Source organism: Corvus moneduloides, chromosome 20 (genome assembly GCF_009650955.1).
Source record: "Corvus moneduloides isolate bCorMon1 chromosome 20, bCorMon1.pri, whole genome shotgun sequence".
NCBI lineage: Eukaryota > Metazoa > Chordata > Aves > Passeriformes > Corvidae > Corvus > Corvus moneduloides.
Genome location: NC_045495.1, coordinates 3046684 through 3060988, shown reverse-complemented (window position 1 = coordinate 3060988; position 14305 = coordinate 3046684). Strand labels below are relative to the sequence as shown.

The 14305-nt window shown below is 51.6% G+C and overlaps 2 protein-coding genes across 5 annotated transcripts in view; both read left to right on the top strand.

The window, feature by feature from the left end:
* Nucleotides 1-519: 519 nt before the first annotated feature.
* On the top strand, nt 520-6302 carry RFLNB (refilin B). Its single transcript, XM_032130156.1, has 3 exons — nt 520-775; nt 2228-2337; nt 3594-6302. The coding sequence occupies exons 1-3, from the start codon at nt 572-574 to the stop codon at nt 3922-3924; spliced, it is 645 nt and encodes a 214-aa protein (XP_031986047.1). The 5' UTR covers nt 520-571; the 3' UTR covers nt 3925-6302.
* A 7338-nt stretch (nt 6303-13640) lies between these two features.
* The window catches only part of RPH3AL (rabphilin 3A like (without C2 domains)), a 32713-nt gene continuing 32048 nt past the window's right edge, over nt 13641-14305 (top strand). For 3 of the 4 annotated variants that reach the window (XM_032129945.1, XM_032129939.1, XM_032129946.1), the window contains exon 1: nt 13641-13720. The gene's annotated coding sequence lies outside the window, so the exon portion shown is untranslated. The remainder of the gene's footprint in view (nt 13721-14305) is intronic. The other variant, XM_032129940.1, reaches the window with a different exon arrangement.

Genomic DNA, 14305 nt, shown 5'->3' with positions numbered 1-14305 from the left:
ATCTGGCAGCTGTTTCAGTGCTCCCCAAAATCTCTGCTGGCAGCGCATTGGGATGGTGCACTGTGGGTTGGACGAGGGATGCTGGAGGGCAGCTCGTCGGGGCTGGTTTCACAGAATCCCAAAATCATTTATGTTGGAAAAGACCTCCGAGATCATCGAGTCCACCCCGGGGCCGATCCCCACCTTGTCAACCAGACCAGAGCACTGAGTGCCGCGTCCGGTCTGTCTTTAACCAGGGACGATGACTCCGCCACCTTCCAGTGCCTAACCCCACGCGGCTGCGGTCGGGCTGGGATGCAGGACGGGGGCTACGGGGATGGGGTCACCGGGAGGACAGGGACACCGGGGAGACGGCGAGAACCGGGACGACAGGGAGTGCCCGGAGGACAGGGACAGTAGCGGGACGGGGACACCGGAGGGATACAGGGACACCGGTGGGACACGGGCCGGGACACGCCCCGCCCCTGGCGTGGCCCCTCCCCGGCTCCGCGGCCGCCCCGCCCGCCGCCGCCGCCCGGGCGCAGGGAGCGCAGCGCGGGCAGGGGCCGGGGCAGGCGGCGGCGGCTCGGCCATGGTGGGGCGGCTCAGCCTGCGGGAGGTGCCCGACCTCCCGGACATGAGGAAGCGGGGCGACTCCGGCCTCGACAGCCCCGACTCCGGGCTGCCCCCCAGCCCCGGCCCGGCCCCGCCGCCCTGGCTGCTCTCCTCGGGCAGCCCCGACCGCGCCGCCGCCAACGGGCTCCCGGAGCCCGAGCCGCCCGCGCCCTCCGCCGCGGTGAGTACCGGCCCCTCCCTGCTGCCCGGGGCCGCCGGCACCCTCCGGGACCATCCGGCACCCTCCGGGACCATCCGGCACCCTCCGGGACCGCGGGACCGGCAGCTCCGCGCAGCCGCTGCCAGGCCCGGTGCCGCCGCGGCAGGTGCGGGGCCCCGGAGGAGCCGCTGCCCTTCGGACCCCGCCGTGCCGCAGCAACCGGGACCCCGCACCGGCGGCCCCGGGCATCCCGCGGGGAAAGGAGGGTGGAGACAAACCCGCGGGGGTGACCGGGGCTGGCCGGCGTGGGAATGGGTTGGAACAGCCGCCCGCCTTTTCCCTCCGTTGTAACCGAGCCCTCCGGCCGCTGTCGCGTCCCGGAACGGGTCTGCGCCAGGAGGGAAGGATCCCGCCGGGAACCGGGCCGGCCGGGGCTTTTTACAAAGCTCTGGGGTCGACTCTGGGTGCAAGGGAAGCTCCTCTCCCTCCTGCCCCAGGTCGGGGCTGGGACGGCATCGCAGCACGTCTTTGGAAATCCCTGTGGAAAGGGAACTCCCGTTATTCCGGCGCGACCCGGAGTAGTAACTTTATTCTGCATAAACAATGGTTTCGGTTAGTTTGGTTTTTCACCAAATAGTTTTTGGATGTTGAGCTGGTGGTACAAATACTTTGGAGACTTCAGATTTAGAGGAAAAATCCACTTTCTACAGGGGTGCTGCTGTGAAATTGGAAGAGGCCACAGGAGGGAAAGATGCTCACAGCCCCCTAGCCCCTCGATAGTAAGCACACGTGCAGAGCTGGCTTCAAAAACACACACGGCTTGGATTCCATCCCTTCAGGGCTGCTTTGGTTTCCTTGGGCTGTGGGATTCGGTGTCAGCTCACGGTGCTGAGTGTCCAGGAGGGGAGCACAGGGGCAGTCCATGAATCACCGCTCAGCGGGAATGAGTTCATCCTTCCCAACAAGTTGTGCGTGAATAAGGTTGGATTTAACGCCTTCCAACAGGAGCCAGGGCGTAGCTGTGGAGCAAGGAGGTGGCTCACAGCGAGGTGCCTGGTGATAATTTCCTGCTGCGGTCTGTCTGTGGGTGTATGGGGTGAATCCAGCAAGGAGAGAGCTCTCAGACACCTATAAAATGTTGGTTAGAACTTGACTGTGGGTTCATACAGGGAACACTGCACCAAGGGGTTGCATTCCTCTCTCATTTCCCAGAGTGGCTTCTCTGAATTAAGCTCCTGAAGTTAGGACCTTGTCTTCAAAAAATGCCCCTGGCCACCTCTTGGATGCTGTAGACCAGTGTGGAGTCAGGCCTGAAGGATGCACCTGTAGCACATCTTGGACTAGCAGATCCTCCTGAACCTCAACAGCTCCATACTGAGGGATAAACAAATCTGTTTTCCTGAGAATGTACTGCATTGTGACATAAAAGTTACAACAAAATGGTAACATAAACCCTTTTGCATTTTTTTGCAGAGTTCCGTGTTCTCTCCCAGCCCCGTTCTCTCCAGCTGCCCTCCAAGATTGTGTCCTTTATCTTTTGGCGAAGGAGTTGAGTTTGACCCTTTACCACCAAAGGAAATAAGGTAAATATGGTGTTACAGTCATCTCGTTTGGAAGGAGTTAGAGGAGTTAGCCTGCAAAGGAGCAGTTAGGCCTTATCAGTGCCTGTGAGTCAAGTTAATTTATTTGCAGAGCCATTGTTCACCGCAGCTCTACATTCCTGGACCTGGACATTTGTACAGGCTGAAGGAGTGTTCAGCCTCTTTTAATCCCACCCCTATGGTTGTTTTGTTGGTTATTTTTCCAGGAAGACTTTAATATATTTTACTTTCCTGCTTTTCCTTCCTTGCACTGCTCCAAAACTTTGCCTTTCAACTGATTAACCAGGAGTTAATCATCAGGGAAGAGCTTCAAAGATCTTTTTAGGATGGTTTCATTAAGGGAAAGGAATTTTGCTCTTGCAACCTCATGGTTTTATAATAAGCACTTTCTATCTTAACAGCTGTGGCTGGTTGTGTGAGCTGAAAGAAATGGTAACATTCAGAGGAGTGCATAATTCTTTTTTTTTAATGCTCTGCATCACTTCACAGCCTGTGAATTATTCCTTTGAACACCATGATTTGCAGTAATGAGAAAAGAAGGCTCTCAGTTGATGACTGTGCAATTGGAGGGAGGCTGATAAAATCATATGGAAGCCTAATGCAGGGGAGGGTAGGGCGAATTATGTCCTGGTGTGGGGAAGGAGCCCGTACTGTGGCTGGAACTGGAGGCAGTTAACTCCTTAGTTAGTGGAAAAGCCAGCACAGAGTTGTCACAGCACGAAGGAGGTGGAAACTTTCTTTAGCAACACAGGCAGGGAGGCTTTGGGTGTGCAAACTGCAGTGTTTTCCTGCCAGCTGAATCTTCAGGAGTTTGTCTTCAGAGAGTGCCCCATGCCAGGGGTGATAGCAGAGCACTCCCATGTGATTCCTGGCAGAGCAAAGCTGAGGAGATAACGTGTGCTTCCACGGGCTCGGCGCTCAGAGGAGTTGGGATGTTTGTGTGCCGAGCCTAAACGTGGATCAAGGCCTCTGGGTTTAGGAGTTTGCAGGAGGTTTGTACGTTCACAGAGCTCAGGGCTGAGAAGAAGTTTCGGTAGCGCTGGCAGCTGGGCTAAGCGGTGATAATCCTGGGAATGCTGCTAACATAAGGCTCTTTTCTCATCCCGTAAACGTGCAAGACACCAGCAGATGGTTCTGCGTGAGGTGGCAGCTCCAGGGCTGAGGAGCCACCCCGCTACCCGACAGCTCCTCTTCCCCACAAACCCCCGAGCAGAGCTCACGCCTCCCTTGCGTTGCAGGTACACCTCCTCGGTGAGATACGACTCGGAGAAGCACTTCATCGACGACGTGTACCTGCCCGTGGGCCTGAGCGTGGCCTCGTGCAGCCAGACCATCGTCTGCGTGCCCAACTGCTCGTGGCGCAGCTACAAGGCCGAGGTGCGCTTCGAGCCCCGCCACAGGCCCCGGCGCTTCACCAGCACCACCATCATCTACCCGAAGCACGCCAAGACTGTCTACACCACCACGCTGGACTACAACTGCCGCAAGGCCACGCGCAGGTTCCTCTCCAGCGTGGAGCTGGAAACCTCGGAGTACCTCGGCACCGACTGCGGCCTGGATGGCTGCTGACCGCGGCTGCCCCTCTTGCTCTGATCCACCCCTCGTGTACTGTGCTAACTCCACTTGCTAAAAGCAGGTACAGACCCTCTCTCTCAGCTCCTAACTCCTGCTTTCAAGCATCAGAACGGGCCCGAGCGCGGTTTTCTGTGGGAACATAACTTAGGAAGGGACTTGGCTCTTCACCTCTAAAAGCCGTGAGTTCCCTCCCCTTCCCCGCAGCGCAGTAATCAGGTGAAAATAATGGGAAGTGCTTTCCCAGAGGAGAAGTTGACAGGTAAGGAAGAGTGTGGGGTAGTGCCTGGTAGGTGGAGATCCATTTGATGCTTCGTGGGGATGTGCAAAAAAATAAGAGCAGTTCACTCTCTTGCAGAGAATCCACCTGGTCGTTCGGTTACACGTAGAGCTGTCAAGCATTTCAGTTTAGATTGTGTTATCTCCAGAAGAACCATCCCCTGGAAATTGCTGGAAAAGGCTAACAGAGAAAAATTCTGCATTTAACACACACAAAAATGTTAACACATGGCATTCACGTCTTGTGTGAAGGTGTAAATTGGGAAGAAGAGGGGTTCTGAGCAGAGCAGGAGATGAACTGTTTGTGCAGCTCCAGGCAGCAGAGAAAGGAGCGTGTGATTCCAGTTCTTCGGGTGATGAGGAATCCTCTGTGCTCACACCACCTGTGTTCTGTGTGACACACGAGTGTTTCTGTGCCTGCAGTACAGCTTGTAACAGAGAATACCAGGCCAGAAATTATCCCATTGTTGTCGGAAAGTCGGATCTTGGTGATTTGGAGGTGGAAAACCACAAGTGCCTTGTTTTTACCCACACTGACTGTGTGCACTAAGGGAGCTGTAACCAAAGCAAGGTTCAGATAAAGTGCTGGACAGAAGGATCCAGAATGGCAAAGGAGGTGCTGGATTGGGTGTGAGACACCGTTGTGGTGGGGTTGGGAGGAGGGAAATGGTAGCAAAGGACAGCAGGCAGGTTTTTAGCTCTGCTTCCCTGCTGAGCTTGTCATGGCAAAATCCGTGTCCTTGGGATCAGGGATGTCACTGGGATGGGGCAGCCTCTGCCTGTCTGCAGGCTGCTGAAAAACCTCTCATGAGTGCATGATGAGTTTGGGGACCAAAGGGAATAGCTCCAGATACTATGAAAGTCTGTCTGGATGTTACGTGAGTTCGTTTATCGTGTGCCTTGATGAAAATAAGACAGAGGTTTCCTTCTTTTCCCAGATTTTTTTTTCCTGTGTTGACAGAGTGCAGTGTGGAGAGCATCTGCTTTTGGGAGCGTGGGTTGTGCTGGTTTTTTGTGTGGTGTAGTCTCTCAGAAACACCTGATAGACCTGTCTTAGCTGGACACAGCTTTTCCATGTATTCCAAAACTCCTCCGAGGTGTGAGTGTGCAAAACCAGTCCTGGAGCAGCTTTTAAAGAGGACTTGGCAATGCACAGCCCCAGGGGTGAGTTTTGTCAGTGGCAACCTCGGGAGCCTGTTCTTGAGCTGTGCTTTAATGTGTGTTTGTGCAAGTGTGATGGATGGTGTGGAAGTGTATCCCAGGGAACTGAAAGGAGCTGGGAGACGAAGAGTGCAGCAGGAAGGAAGCCTTGAGTCTGTATGGTTTGGGGTTTTGTTGTTGCTGTTGTTAGGGGTTTTTACTTATTTATTAGCTCAGAATAGAACATCCTTCACCTTTGGTACTTGCCTCAGAAAGGCAGCTCCTGAAACAATCCCAGGATGAGAGAGAACATGGTCGGGCAGGCAGCGCTCTGGAGTTAAGAGCAACGCAGTGTCACCTTTAAACATCTTGGTCTCAGGCTGCAAGACTGGGGAGATGTGTCTTAAATGTGATGCAATCCTGCCCTAACTGCTGCCCCAGGATGTCCTTGTGGTGTAACAGAAGGCCCAGCTCACCCCACAGCCCGTGGGCTTTCACACTCTCCTCTGTGGGATGGGGTTGCTCCATCCCTCGCTCCCCGCACCTCGCTCCTGAAGCAGCTGGTGCTGGCCACTGTTGGACGCAGGATTCTGGGAGAACACGGACCCTGGATCACTCCCACAAATGCTCTCCCAGTGAGTCCACTTGGAACAGATCTAAGAGGATTGAAGTTGTAGCCATTAGTCGTTCCTAGAAGCAAAACAACCCACAAAATACCCCTCACGCTCTGGTTTTAGGATAAAGCACCTGATTTTTGTAAAGCAAGCAAACTTAATGTGTACCTCTTAAGAATATTTTAATTGGTAGAGATACCTTTTAAATTATTTATGTTCCAACATTTGCAAAGCTCTGATTAGCTCTGTGCAAGTGTTCTGGTGTCTGTGATGTTTCCCACCCCCCTCCTTCTGATTTTCAATTTGTCTTTTACTTATTGGTAATAAATGATCTGAAAACCATCCTGCAGGGAAGTCTCTTTATTTCTCATTCAAAGCTTTTCAGTGTTTATTGTGGTAGTTACTTAGAAATGAGTACATAATATTTCCTGCCAATCCCAGCTCCCCTCCTTTCTCTTCTATTTGTTGTTTACATATTCTAGGAGGGTGTTTCCTATATAAAACTGTCTATATTAAAAACCAAACCAACACCAAATGTTGTGGCTTTGTCAGTTTAGTAAGACACTGAAAAAGTGCTCTGGAGACAGCTGAAAATCCTCTCCATAATGTGTTTGAGTCGTTCATCTGGTATAGTTTTATTTTTAAAGAGAGTTTCTGGTATGGATTTCAGCATATCCTACAAGTGAAGAACTAATCCCTTTCAAATAGAACATGTATTTAACCAGGCAGGAATTTATTTTTAAAATGTAGATGCTCAAATGCTGCATTAGTAAACACAGCATAAATGTAAGGCTGGAGTGTGTTATGCATTAAACTTTATAAAACCAAACTAGATGATTATAAGCTATTGTGTCAAAAGAAATGCTGTGGTGTTTTTCTGGATGCTTAATCTGTTCTTTTAACCTTTCCACATTTGCAGGCGTGCTGATTTTGTTAGCAACTCTGGCAGAGCAGGAGTGGATGTAATTGAACATCAGTTAATTAATTCCTAATGGGATTTTTTTGCTTACTTTTTATTGTTCATCTGGTTATGTGCTTGTGGAAGCTCTAGAGTTGCGTGTAATGACATTATTGGGGTCTGGGGAGCCGTGGAGCTGCTCCGAAGCCGCTGCTTCCTGCAAAAGGCTCTGAGAGCTTTTGGGTATCCTGGAGTTTTGAAGTATTAAACAGGAGAAAAGCCAAATGTAAGCATCAATTCTGTGTAAAAGGGTCTATTTGAAGAGCCGTTAAGAAAAAAACTTTAAAAATCAGCACAGTGTCTTTCAGGGAAGTTCAGGGAGACTTTCAGATGTCACTTAACTTTCAAATGTTTCCTTTAGTGAGGGCTGAGCTGTTTTCCTTAAGTATTTCCATGACACTCTGTATGAAAAACATTCTTTCACTATAAAATTTGAAGGAGGGGAGTACAAGGCTGTTCAATGTGATTTTTAATTCATGTTGGCCCAATGAGCTTCTAATTAGTACCTGCCCTTCCAAGGAGACCCCGTTGTTCTGGATGTGCTGTTTCCCTCTCACGTGTGCTTATCCAGAATGTCACATCTGAGGGTCTGAGACAATAAATTTTTTGTAACAAAATAAAACATTCAACCTAACAGTTGGATCAAAAGCCAGGAGGTGAGGGTTGGATTCCCATCCTGACTTTGCAGCTCGCTCAGTTTCAAGGAAGGTAAGTCCCTGTGCCTGGAAATCATTTCAGCCTCCAAACAAGGTCTGGTCCTTCATCTGCTCACAAATCTGCAATGTACAGTGTGAATACCTGGAAAGGTCAGGAGTATTATTTAGAAATAAACCAACAGCAGTAATTAGGAATATTAGGAATACTCCAGGACAGACACACAGTGTGGCACTTCTAATTGTTGATGCAGTCTGAGTTGCATCCATATTTTAACAGGTTTGTTCGGTTTTTAAAATATAAGTGCTCTGTCCTCCACACAGACACAGACAGTGAGTAACCACTGCTAAGCTACAGAAATTGTTGGGATTTTGGGTGACACCCCTGGTGCAGCTCAGAGGCTCCTTCAGCATTCACTTCATGCTTTGCTCTTCCAGAAAATGACTGCAGGAATCTTCTTTAAATGCTGCTGCCATGGAGGGGTGGGGGATGCCTGGCAGCTGGGCAGTGTTCCTGGATATACAATTCATACCTTTTCCTCCTGTTCACCCTATAAACACGCAGCCTTTCCTCCTCTGCCACGGGATCCTCCAGAACCCCATCCCACCGGAGGCTTTGGCTCAGCTGAGCACAGAGACCTTCCTCTGCTCCACTAGAACCCAAAATGCTGCAGGTTGATGCTACAGCCTTGTTTATTTTTGCATCTTCCTGATTCTCCTCTGCAGTGTTTTGGGCTGAGTCAGGGTTCCTCCCAGGAGCTGGGATTTGAAGCGCTGGAGGGCAGTGGGCCCGCTGCTTTCTGCTTTTGTGGTGCTGGTTTTCTGTTAAAATGATAAATGCTGTTAGCAAAAAGGTGAGTGGTGCCTCTGAGGCTTTCCTGCTTATTTCATAAACCAAAAATGAAATGAGGCAACTGCTTGCTGTGCCTTAGTAAAAAGCCCAAATCTACAGGAAAAATAGTAATGGCCAAAAAATCTGATTTTTAAGTAGGAAATACCTATTTTTCCGATTGGCCAACACAGGGATTGTCACAGCTGTAAAATGTATTTATTGAGGCTGTTAATGCATTAATAGCACTTCTGCACTGGCATCAGGTTTACCGTGTTTGCCTGACTCAATTAAAGCAGGAAATTGATTCTGAGTTGTTGGGGATTTTTTAAAAGCCGTTATCCATTAATACAGAGAGCCACTTGATTTTAATTCTTTTTAATAGTAGGATTTCTGGAAACTTTCAGGCATCTTTTATACTGAGAAACTGGAGATGAATGGAATTTTTCCTTTACACAGAAGATTTTTGGAAATAACCCTTCCCTTTTCTGTAGTTTTACCAACCACTCACCCCCACTGATAGATCAGCGCTGTGACCCACACCTGTGGGAGCGTGAATATTTAAATATCAATATTAAATATTTACAGCATCCCAAATCCCCGGCAGTTCATGGAATTCTCTACTCCCTGGCAGGTGCCTTATGCCTCCTACTGCTTATTCGCTGTAGTTACATGCTCTCCATCTCCGGGATGCAGAGAATGCACAGATGCTGTGCAGGAAAATCTGTGTATGAACAGGGCTCAGGGGAAGGTTTTAAAGCACCATCGGCGGTTTCCTGGGAAGAGTTGGTTTTTCTCACCTGCCCTCGTGCTGGTGATGGTGGCACTCCTGCGTGGTGGCTTCTTCCTCCGTGGTGGCTTCGTGCCAGGTGCTGGTGCTGGAGGGGATCCCGGGTCCCGCCGCCTCCTGCCCACATCCCTCTCCTGCCCAAGGAGAACGGCGCTGGAATGGCCTCCCCGAGCTGCCACCGAGCCTGGCAGGGAGCAGGGGAAGGAAATTCAGCAGCCCCGGCATGGCCTCCCCCCTGTCTGGGACCCCTCTCCATCTTCCTTTCCTCTGTCCCTTCCCTCTCCATCTCCCCCCCCCAACCCCTTTCCTTCTTCCTCACCTTCCCCCTCCACCTCTCCTCCCTCCAGCCTTTTCCCCTCCATCCCAGCGCCTTCCCTCCGCCCTTCCCTCCCCGCAGCTCCGGCGAGATCTCCAGGGCAGCGGTGGCACAGGGACAAGCCCGGACTGGCCTCTTTGTCACCGGGTGCTGCGAGTGGCCTGTCCCCTGTCCCCTGTCCCCTGTCCCTTGTCCCCTGTCCCTTGTCCCAGGCAGTGCAGCCCCGAGGTGCCGCAGGGTTTGCAGGGGAAGCACCAAACCCCAAATCATCGCAGGCAGAGCAGCTCCCACCCCTTCCTAACACCTCAGCCCTGTAAATCAAGGTGCTGAGGGAAACCTCTCTCCCTTCCTTCCCCTTCCCCTTTCCCAGTTTGCCTTTTCCTTTCCCTCCCTCTCCACCTTTACTCCCACCAGAGTCATGAGAGCACAGTTTCTGAGGCAGCAACATCTCTCCTGAGGTTTTTGGGGCTGGTGCAGCCCTGCCCTTGCTGCTGGGTGTTGGTGGGAAGTGCTGTAAGACCCTCACAGCGAGGGAGATCAGCACATCTCCTCCAGAGGCGAAATTCATTCCTCAGAACTCCAGGAACAGCTGCTGAAGACACGTTCCTCTTCCTCCCTGGGATTAACATGTGGTTTAATCCTTTTTGGGTGTTTTCTTCTCCTCCCCGCCTGCTTCTTTTCTCCTGATCTGTTCAGATGTGGCGCTGGTGGTGGCACTGGGACAGGTGATGGTGGCATCAGACTCCTGCTCCTGCCACCGATGGTCTCATTCCCAGGCAGCAGCAGCAGCAGCAGGGGCTGGCAGTGATGGTGATCACTGATGCTGGACAGCAGCCAGAAGGTCCCCAAAGCCTGCCTGTGGATAAAAGGGATGGTGACACGGGGCAAAAGACAAGGAAAACGGCAGCAGCAGTGATGAGGTGTAAATAATTCATCCAGACTGGGAAGGGAGAGTGGTGTTTTTGGAGAGCAGCTGAGGGAAGGGGATTACTTGTTGCTAATGACAAGTGGTGGTTGTTGTTAATTTTATTATGATAAAACCTGACTCGCCAGCCAAAATTAGAGCCCAGTGGGAGCTGCTGGCCTGAGCTGCCTGTGAAGAAAATCATCTCCTGACAGCTTTTCCCTGGAATGCCAGGACAGGTAGGACCAATGTTCTCCTGCTTAACTGCCCTTTCTGCTGCTGCAGAAGGCTGGCACTTGGGGTGCCCCTGGCAGCAATTATGTTATTCTTGAAGGGCATCATCTCCAGGCAAATCCTGATGCACTTGTTGACTTTGAATGCAACTACACTGAGAATTTCCTCTAAATTTTCCAATTTATTCCCAAATGTGCATCATTTTCCCATGCCACAGAAGCACAGAAGGTGTGTGTAGATCTACACACAGGCTTGTGAAACGGTGTTGTGTGTGCTGCAGGCTCAATGGGAACAAGGAAAGGAGAATTAGACCTGAGCCTTGCCCAGGCAAGCAAAATGTGGATCAGAACTGGGAATTTTCCTTTAAAACAGATTTAAAAAGCAGCAGATTTTGCTATGAAGCATCAATATTCTTCCAGCGTTTGCTTTGTCTTGTACATCCTTGAGCAGGTGTGCTCTGTAAACAAGACCTTTTTTGGTTTAGATTAGGGACGGAATCATTGACCTTTTTATTAAGGAAAGGTAATTAGAGGGACGAACACAAATTGAATCAGAGGATTGCAATCAGAGCACCAGCTTGGAGAAAAGCCCTGCGCCTCCTGCTGTGAATTGTGAAGCAGCTGAACCGAGCTGGGGCAGTCAGGGAGATGGGGAAGCAGCGCCAGCTCCTTGCCAGTTGTCAGCCTGTTTTCCTGGGGAATGGTCGTTCAGAGACAAAGATCCAGCCAGTTTGGCCACCTGGTGCTTAAAATAGCTCATAATGAGCATTATTATTGAGTATTTACACTTTAATTGTCCACCTGAAGCCCTCATGCAAATGCTGGGCAGACTGTGACAATCCTCACCCGAAGGAGGCTGTGGTTCACCAGGGGTGAGAGCCAAGCCGTGGGAAGCAGCTCCAGCAGTGCCACACCTCAGCTCTGATCAGAGAACAGGAGCCCAGACCCTGCTCACCAGCCCAGTGTCCAAACTGGGAATCACTTCCTGGAGCACTCCAGGGCTGTTCCAGCTTGGGTCATTCTGCTGTACAACAAAGCTGCTTCTAATCACTTGTGGTTCCTCTGCAGGACACCCCAGCCACGAGCTGAACCTCTCCAAAAAGCTGCTCTCTATTTTCCATTCCTTGAGGAACGTCCCAGCCTGAGGTGACACAGGAGAGGTTCCCTGCATGCTGGGCTGGGAGGAGAAGGGATCAGCTCAGGGCACCCACGGTGCCCCGGTCAGCAGCACGGGTGAGCCTGCAGGAGGAGGTTGTTATCCCTTATTGTCCTTGTCACGGGGATATTTAAAATCTCTGGCAGCTGCGATCTGGTGAATAATTCAGTGAAACCCATCATCGATAAAAAAGAGGCTTTGAAGGGTTCTTTGGGCGGAACTGGAAGTGCCTGCCTTCTGAGCAACGAGTCTATTAAAAACTGACTTGGTGCTTTTGAAGATAAAACCCATATTTAGCCTTTAAAATTTTTTAATGTAATGTCATATTTATTCTCCGTAGCCCCCAGCTACCAAGGCCCAGCCTTGCAGGCAGACTCTGAAGCATCTGTGTGGGGACCCTGACAAGCAAATTCAACAGCAGGATGGATGCAGGCTCTGAGATGTGTGTCATTTCCCTGCCAGCACAGCTGGTTAAATAAGGTCATTTATCTTTTTCCTGAAGTTGGCTGAACCGTGTGTTTAATTTATTTATATTATTGACTGTGTGGAAGAACTACCCTGGTGTGAAATGTCATCATCAAGTGCTGTCTTCCACAGAACTGCAGGCTCTGCGTTCATGCAAAATGCATCCTCTGATGTATTTTTCAGCAGTTGCCTGAACCAAAAAGAAAAATATGTGCTAAGACTTGAACTTGATTCACGTGGAAGGTGGCTGAGGGTCCCTCAGCTTTTCCTGAGGGCTGGTGGATGTGTGGAGGTGAAAGGGTTTACAGAGGCTCCAGATTTCTCAAGAGCAGACTCTGAACAGGCAGTGGAGACACAATTTATTTTCTCTTCCGTTCTCTTTTCCCTCTCTCTCTTTTCCCCCATCCCTTCCTGTCACACGGCAAATTTACTCACAGCATCAGCCGGACATTTAGACAGTAATGAGCCCAAATTCCTGTGTTCTGGGACAAAGGAATAATTATGTTCCTGTGAATTGCTGTTGACTCACCAGAGGATCCCTTCACAAAACCAAATTGTGCTGCTGTTACCAGCAAATGTCTGTTACTGGAATTGCTCAGCAGATTTGGGCTCAGTTTTAACAGGTCTGAGCTCCCCGTGGTTGTCCCAGGCCTGGCACGTGGCCTTGTTTTGTTCTTGGTGTGAACATTTTTTAAACCCCTGCAAATTGTTGGGGTTGGGATTTTGTTTGTTTGTTTCTTGTGTGGATTTTGGGTTGGTTTTTGGTGGGGTTTTTTTTTTTGCTTTGGGGTTTTTGTTTGAGGGGTTTTTTTGGTTGTTGGAGGGTTTGTTTGTGTGGGTGTGTGGTTTGTTTGGTTGGGTTGTTTGTTTCATTTCTGTTTCAGGTGGGTTCTTCTGTCGTTATTATTTTGGGAAACTTTTTGTCTGGCCTTTCTGGGGTTGTTTTGGTATCACCTTTCCTTGTTTATAGTTGGGTATATTTTTCCTGTGGGTTCTTACTCTGTTTTGGGATGCACATCTGGCAGTACCCACCACCCAGAAAAGGTCCTGCACATCTGGCTGTGCCCACATCCCCGTTAGCCTTTCCTAGAGCACATCTTACTATGCCCACAGCCCCGTTCTGCTCTTGACCAACATCTGGCAGTGCTTGGAACTCCACAGAGGTCCCAGTGCACATCTGGCGGTGCCCGCATCCCCTCCAGCCTCTCCCAGCGCACATCTGGCGGTGCCCGCGTCCCCTCCAGCCTCTCCCAGCGCACATCTGGCGGTGCCCGCGTCCCCCCCAGCCTCTCCCAGCGCACATCTGGCGGTGCCCAGCGCCGCTCGGGGCCGCTCGGTGGCCAGCAGGGGACGCGCGGAGGGCGGGCGGGGGCGGGCGCAGGTGCGGCTCCGTTTCCGCCTCGTCCCGCCGGGGCAGCGGCTCCGCGGAGCGGCCGCGACTGAGGCCGGAGCGCAGGTGGGTGCGGGAGGCAGCGGCTCGGCTTTGCTCGGCTGAGCTGAGCCTAACTCGGCGCGGCTTGGGGCGCTCCGGGCGGAGTTGGAGCTGAGTTTCAGCGCTCGGCGCGCACCGGCTGTCGGGCACCTGTAGGAAAAGCGCCGTGCCCGGGATCCGTGGGTTCTGGGAATGGGGAGCAGCTTGGAGGGGCCCGGGGCACCCACAGCCGGGGCTCCAGGGGTGGGAGAGTTCCCGGAAAGGCTGCGGAGAGCGCTCCGGGAGCAGCTGGGTGATCGCCGGGATGTGTCCTGGGAGCCTGCGCTGGGCTCCTCAAGGGAATGAACTGTAAGGGGCAAAGATGTGGAGGGAAACCAGCCGGAGATGGGAGGTGAAAGCCATGTGGGAAAGTTACCAGCCACGTCCTGCTTTTGGGAGCTGCTGTTGGGCTTGCGCGGGTTGTGAGGTGGGGGAAGCCACGTGCATTCCGTGGAAGATGGCGTGTCCTGATTTTTGGGCGCTCTGGGATGATGGCTGTTGTATGTGCGGGTAACAACGTCATGCTGTGCCCACCCTCGGGGTTTTTGGGGTGCTGCAGGTTGGCTCAGG

What these genes read in the sequence shown, in the direction of transcription:
- RFLNB (XM_032130156.1), top strand. Translation starts at nt 572, where the DNA reads ATGGTGGGGCGGCTCAGCCTGCGGGAGGTGCCCGACCTCCCGGACATG. An exon ending in CGCCCGCGCCCTCCGCCGCG is followed by an intron (nt 776 to 2,227) that starts GTGAGTACCGGC and finishes ATTTTTTTGCAG; the next exon opens with AGTTCCGTGTTCTCTCCCAG. An exon ending in TTACCACCAAAGGAAATAAG is followed by an intron (nt 2,338 to 3,593) that starts GTAAATATGGTG and finishes CTTGCGTTGCAG; the next exon opens with GTACACCTCCTCGGTGAGAT.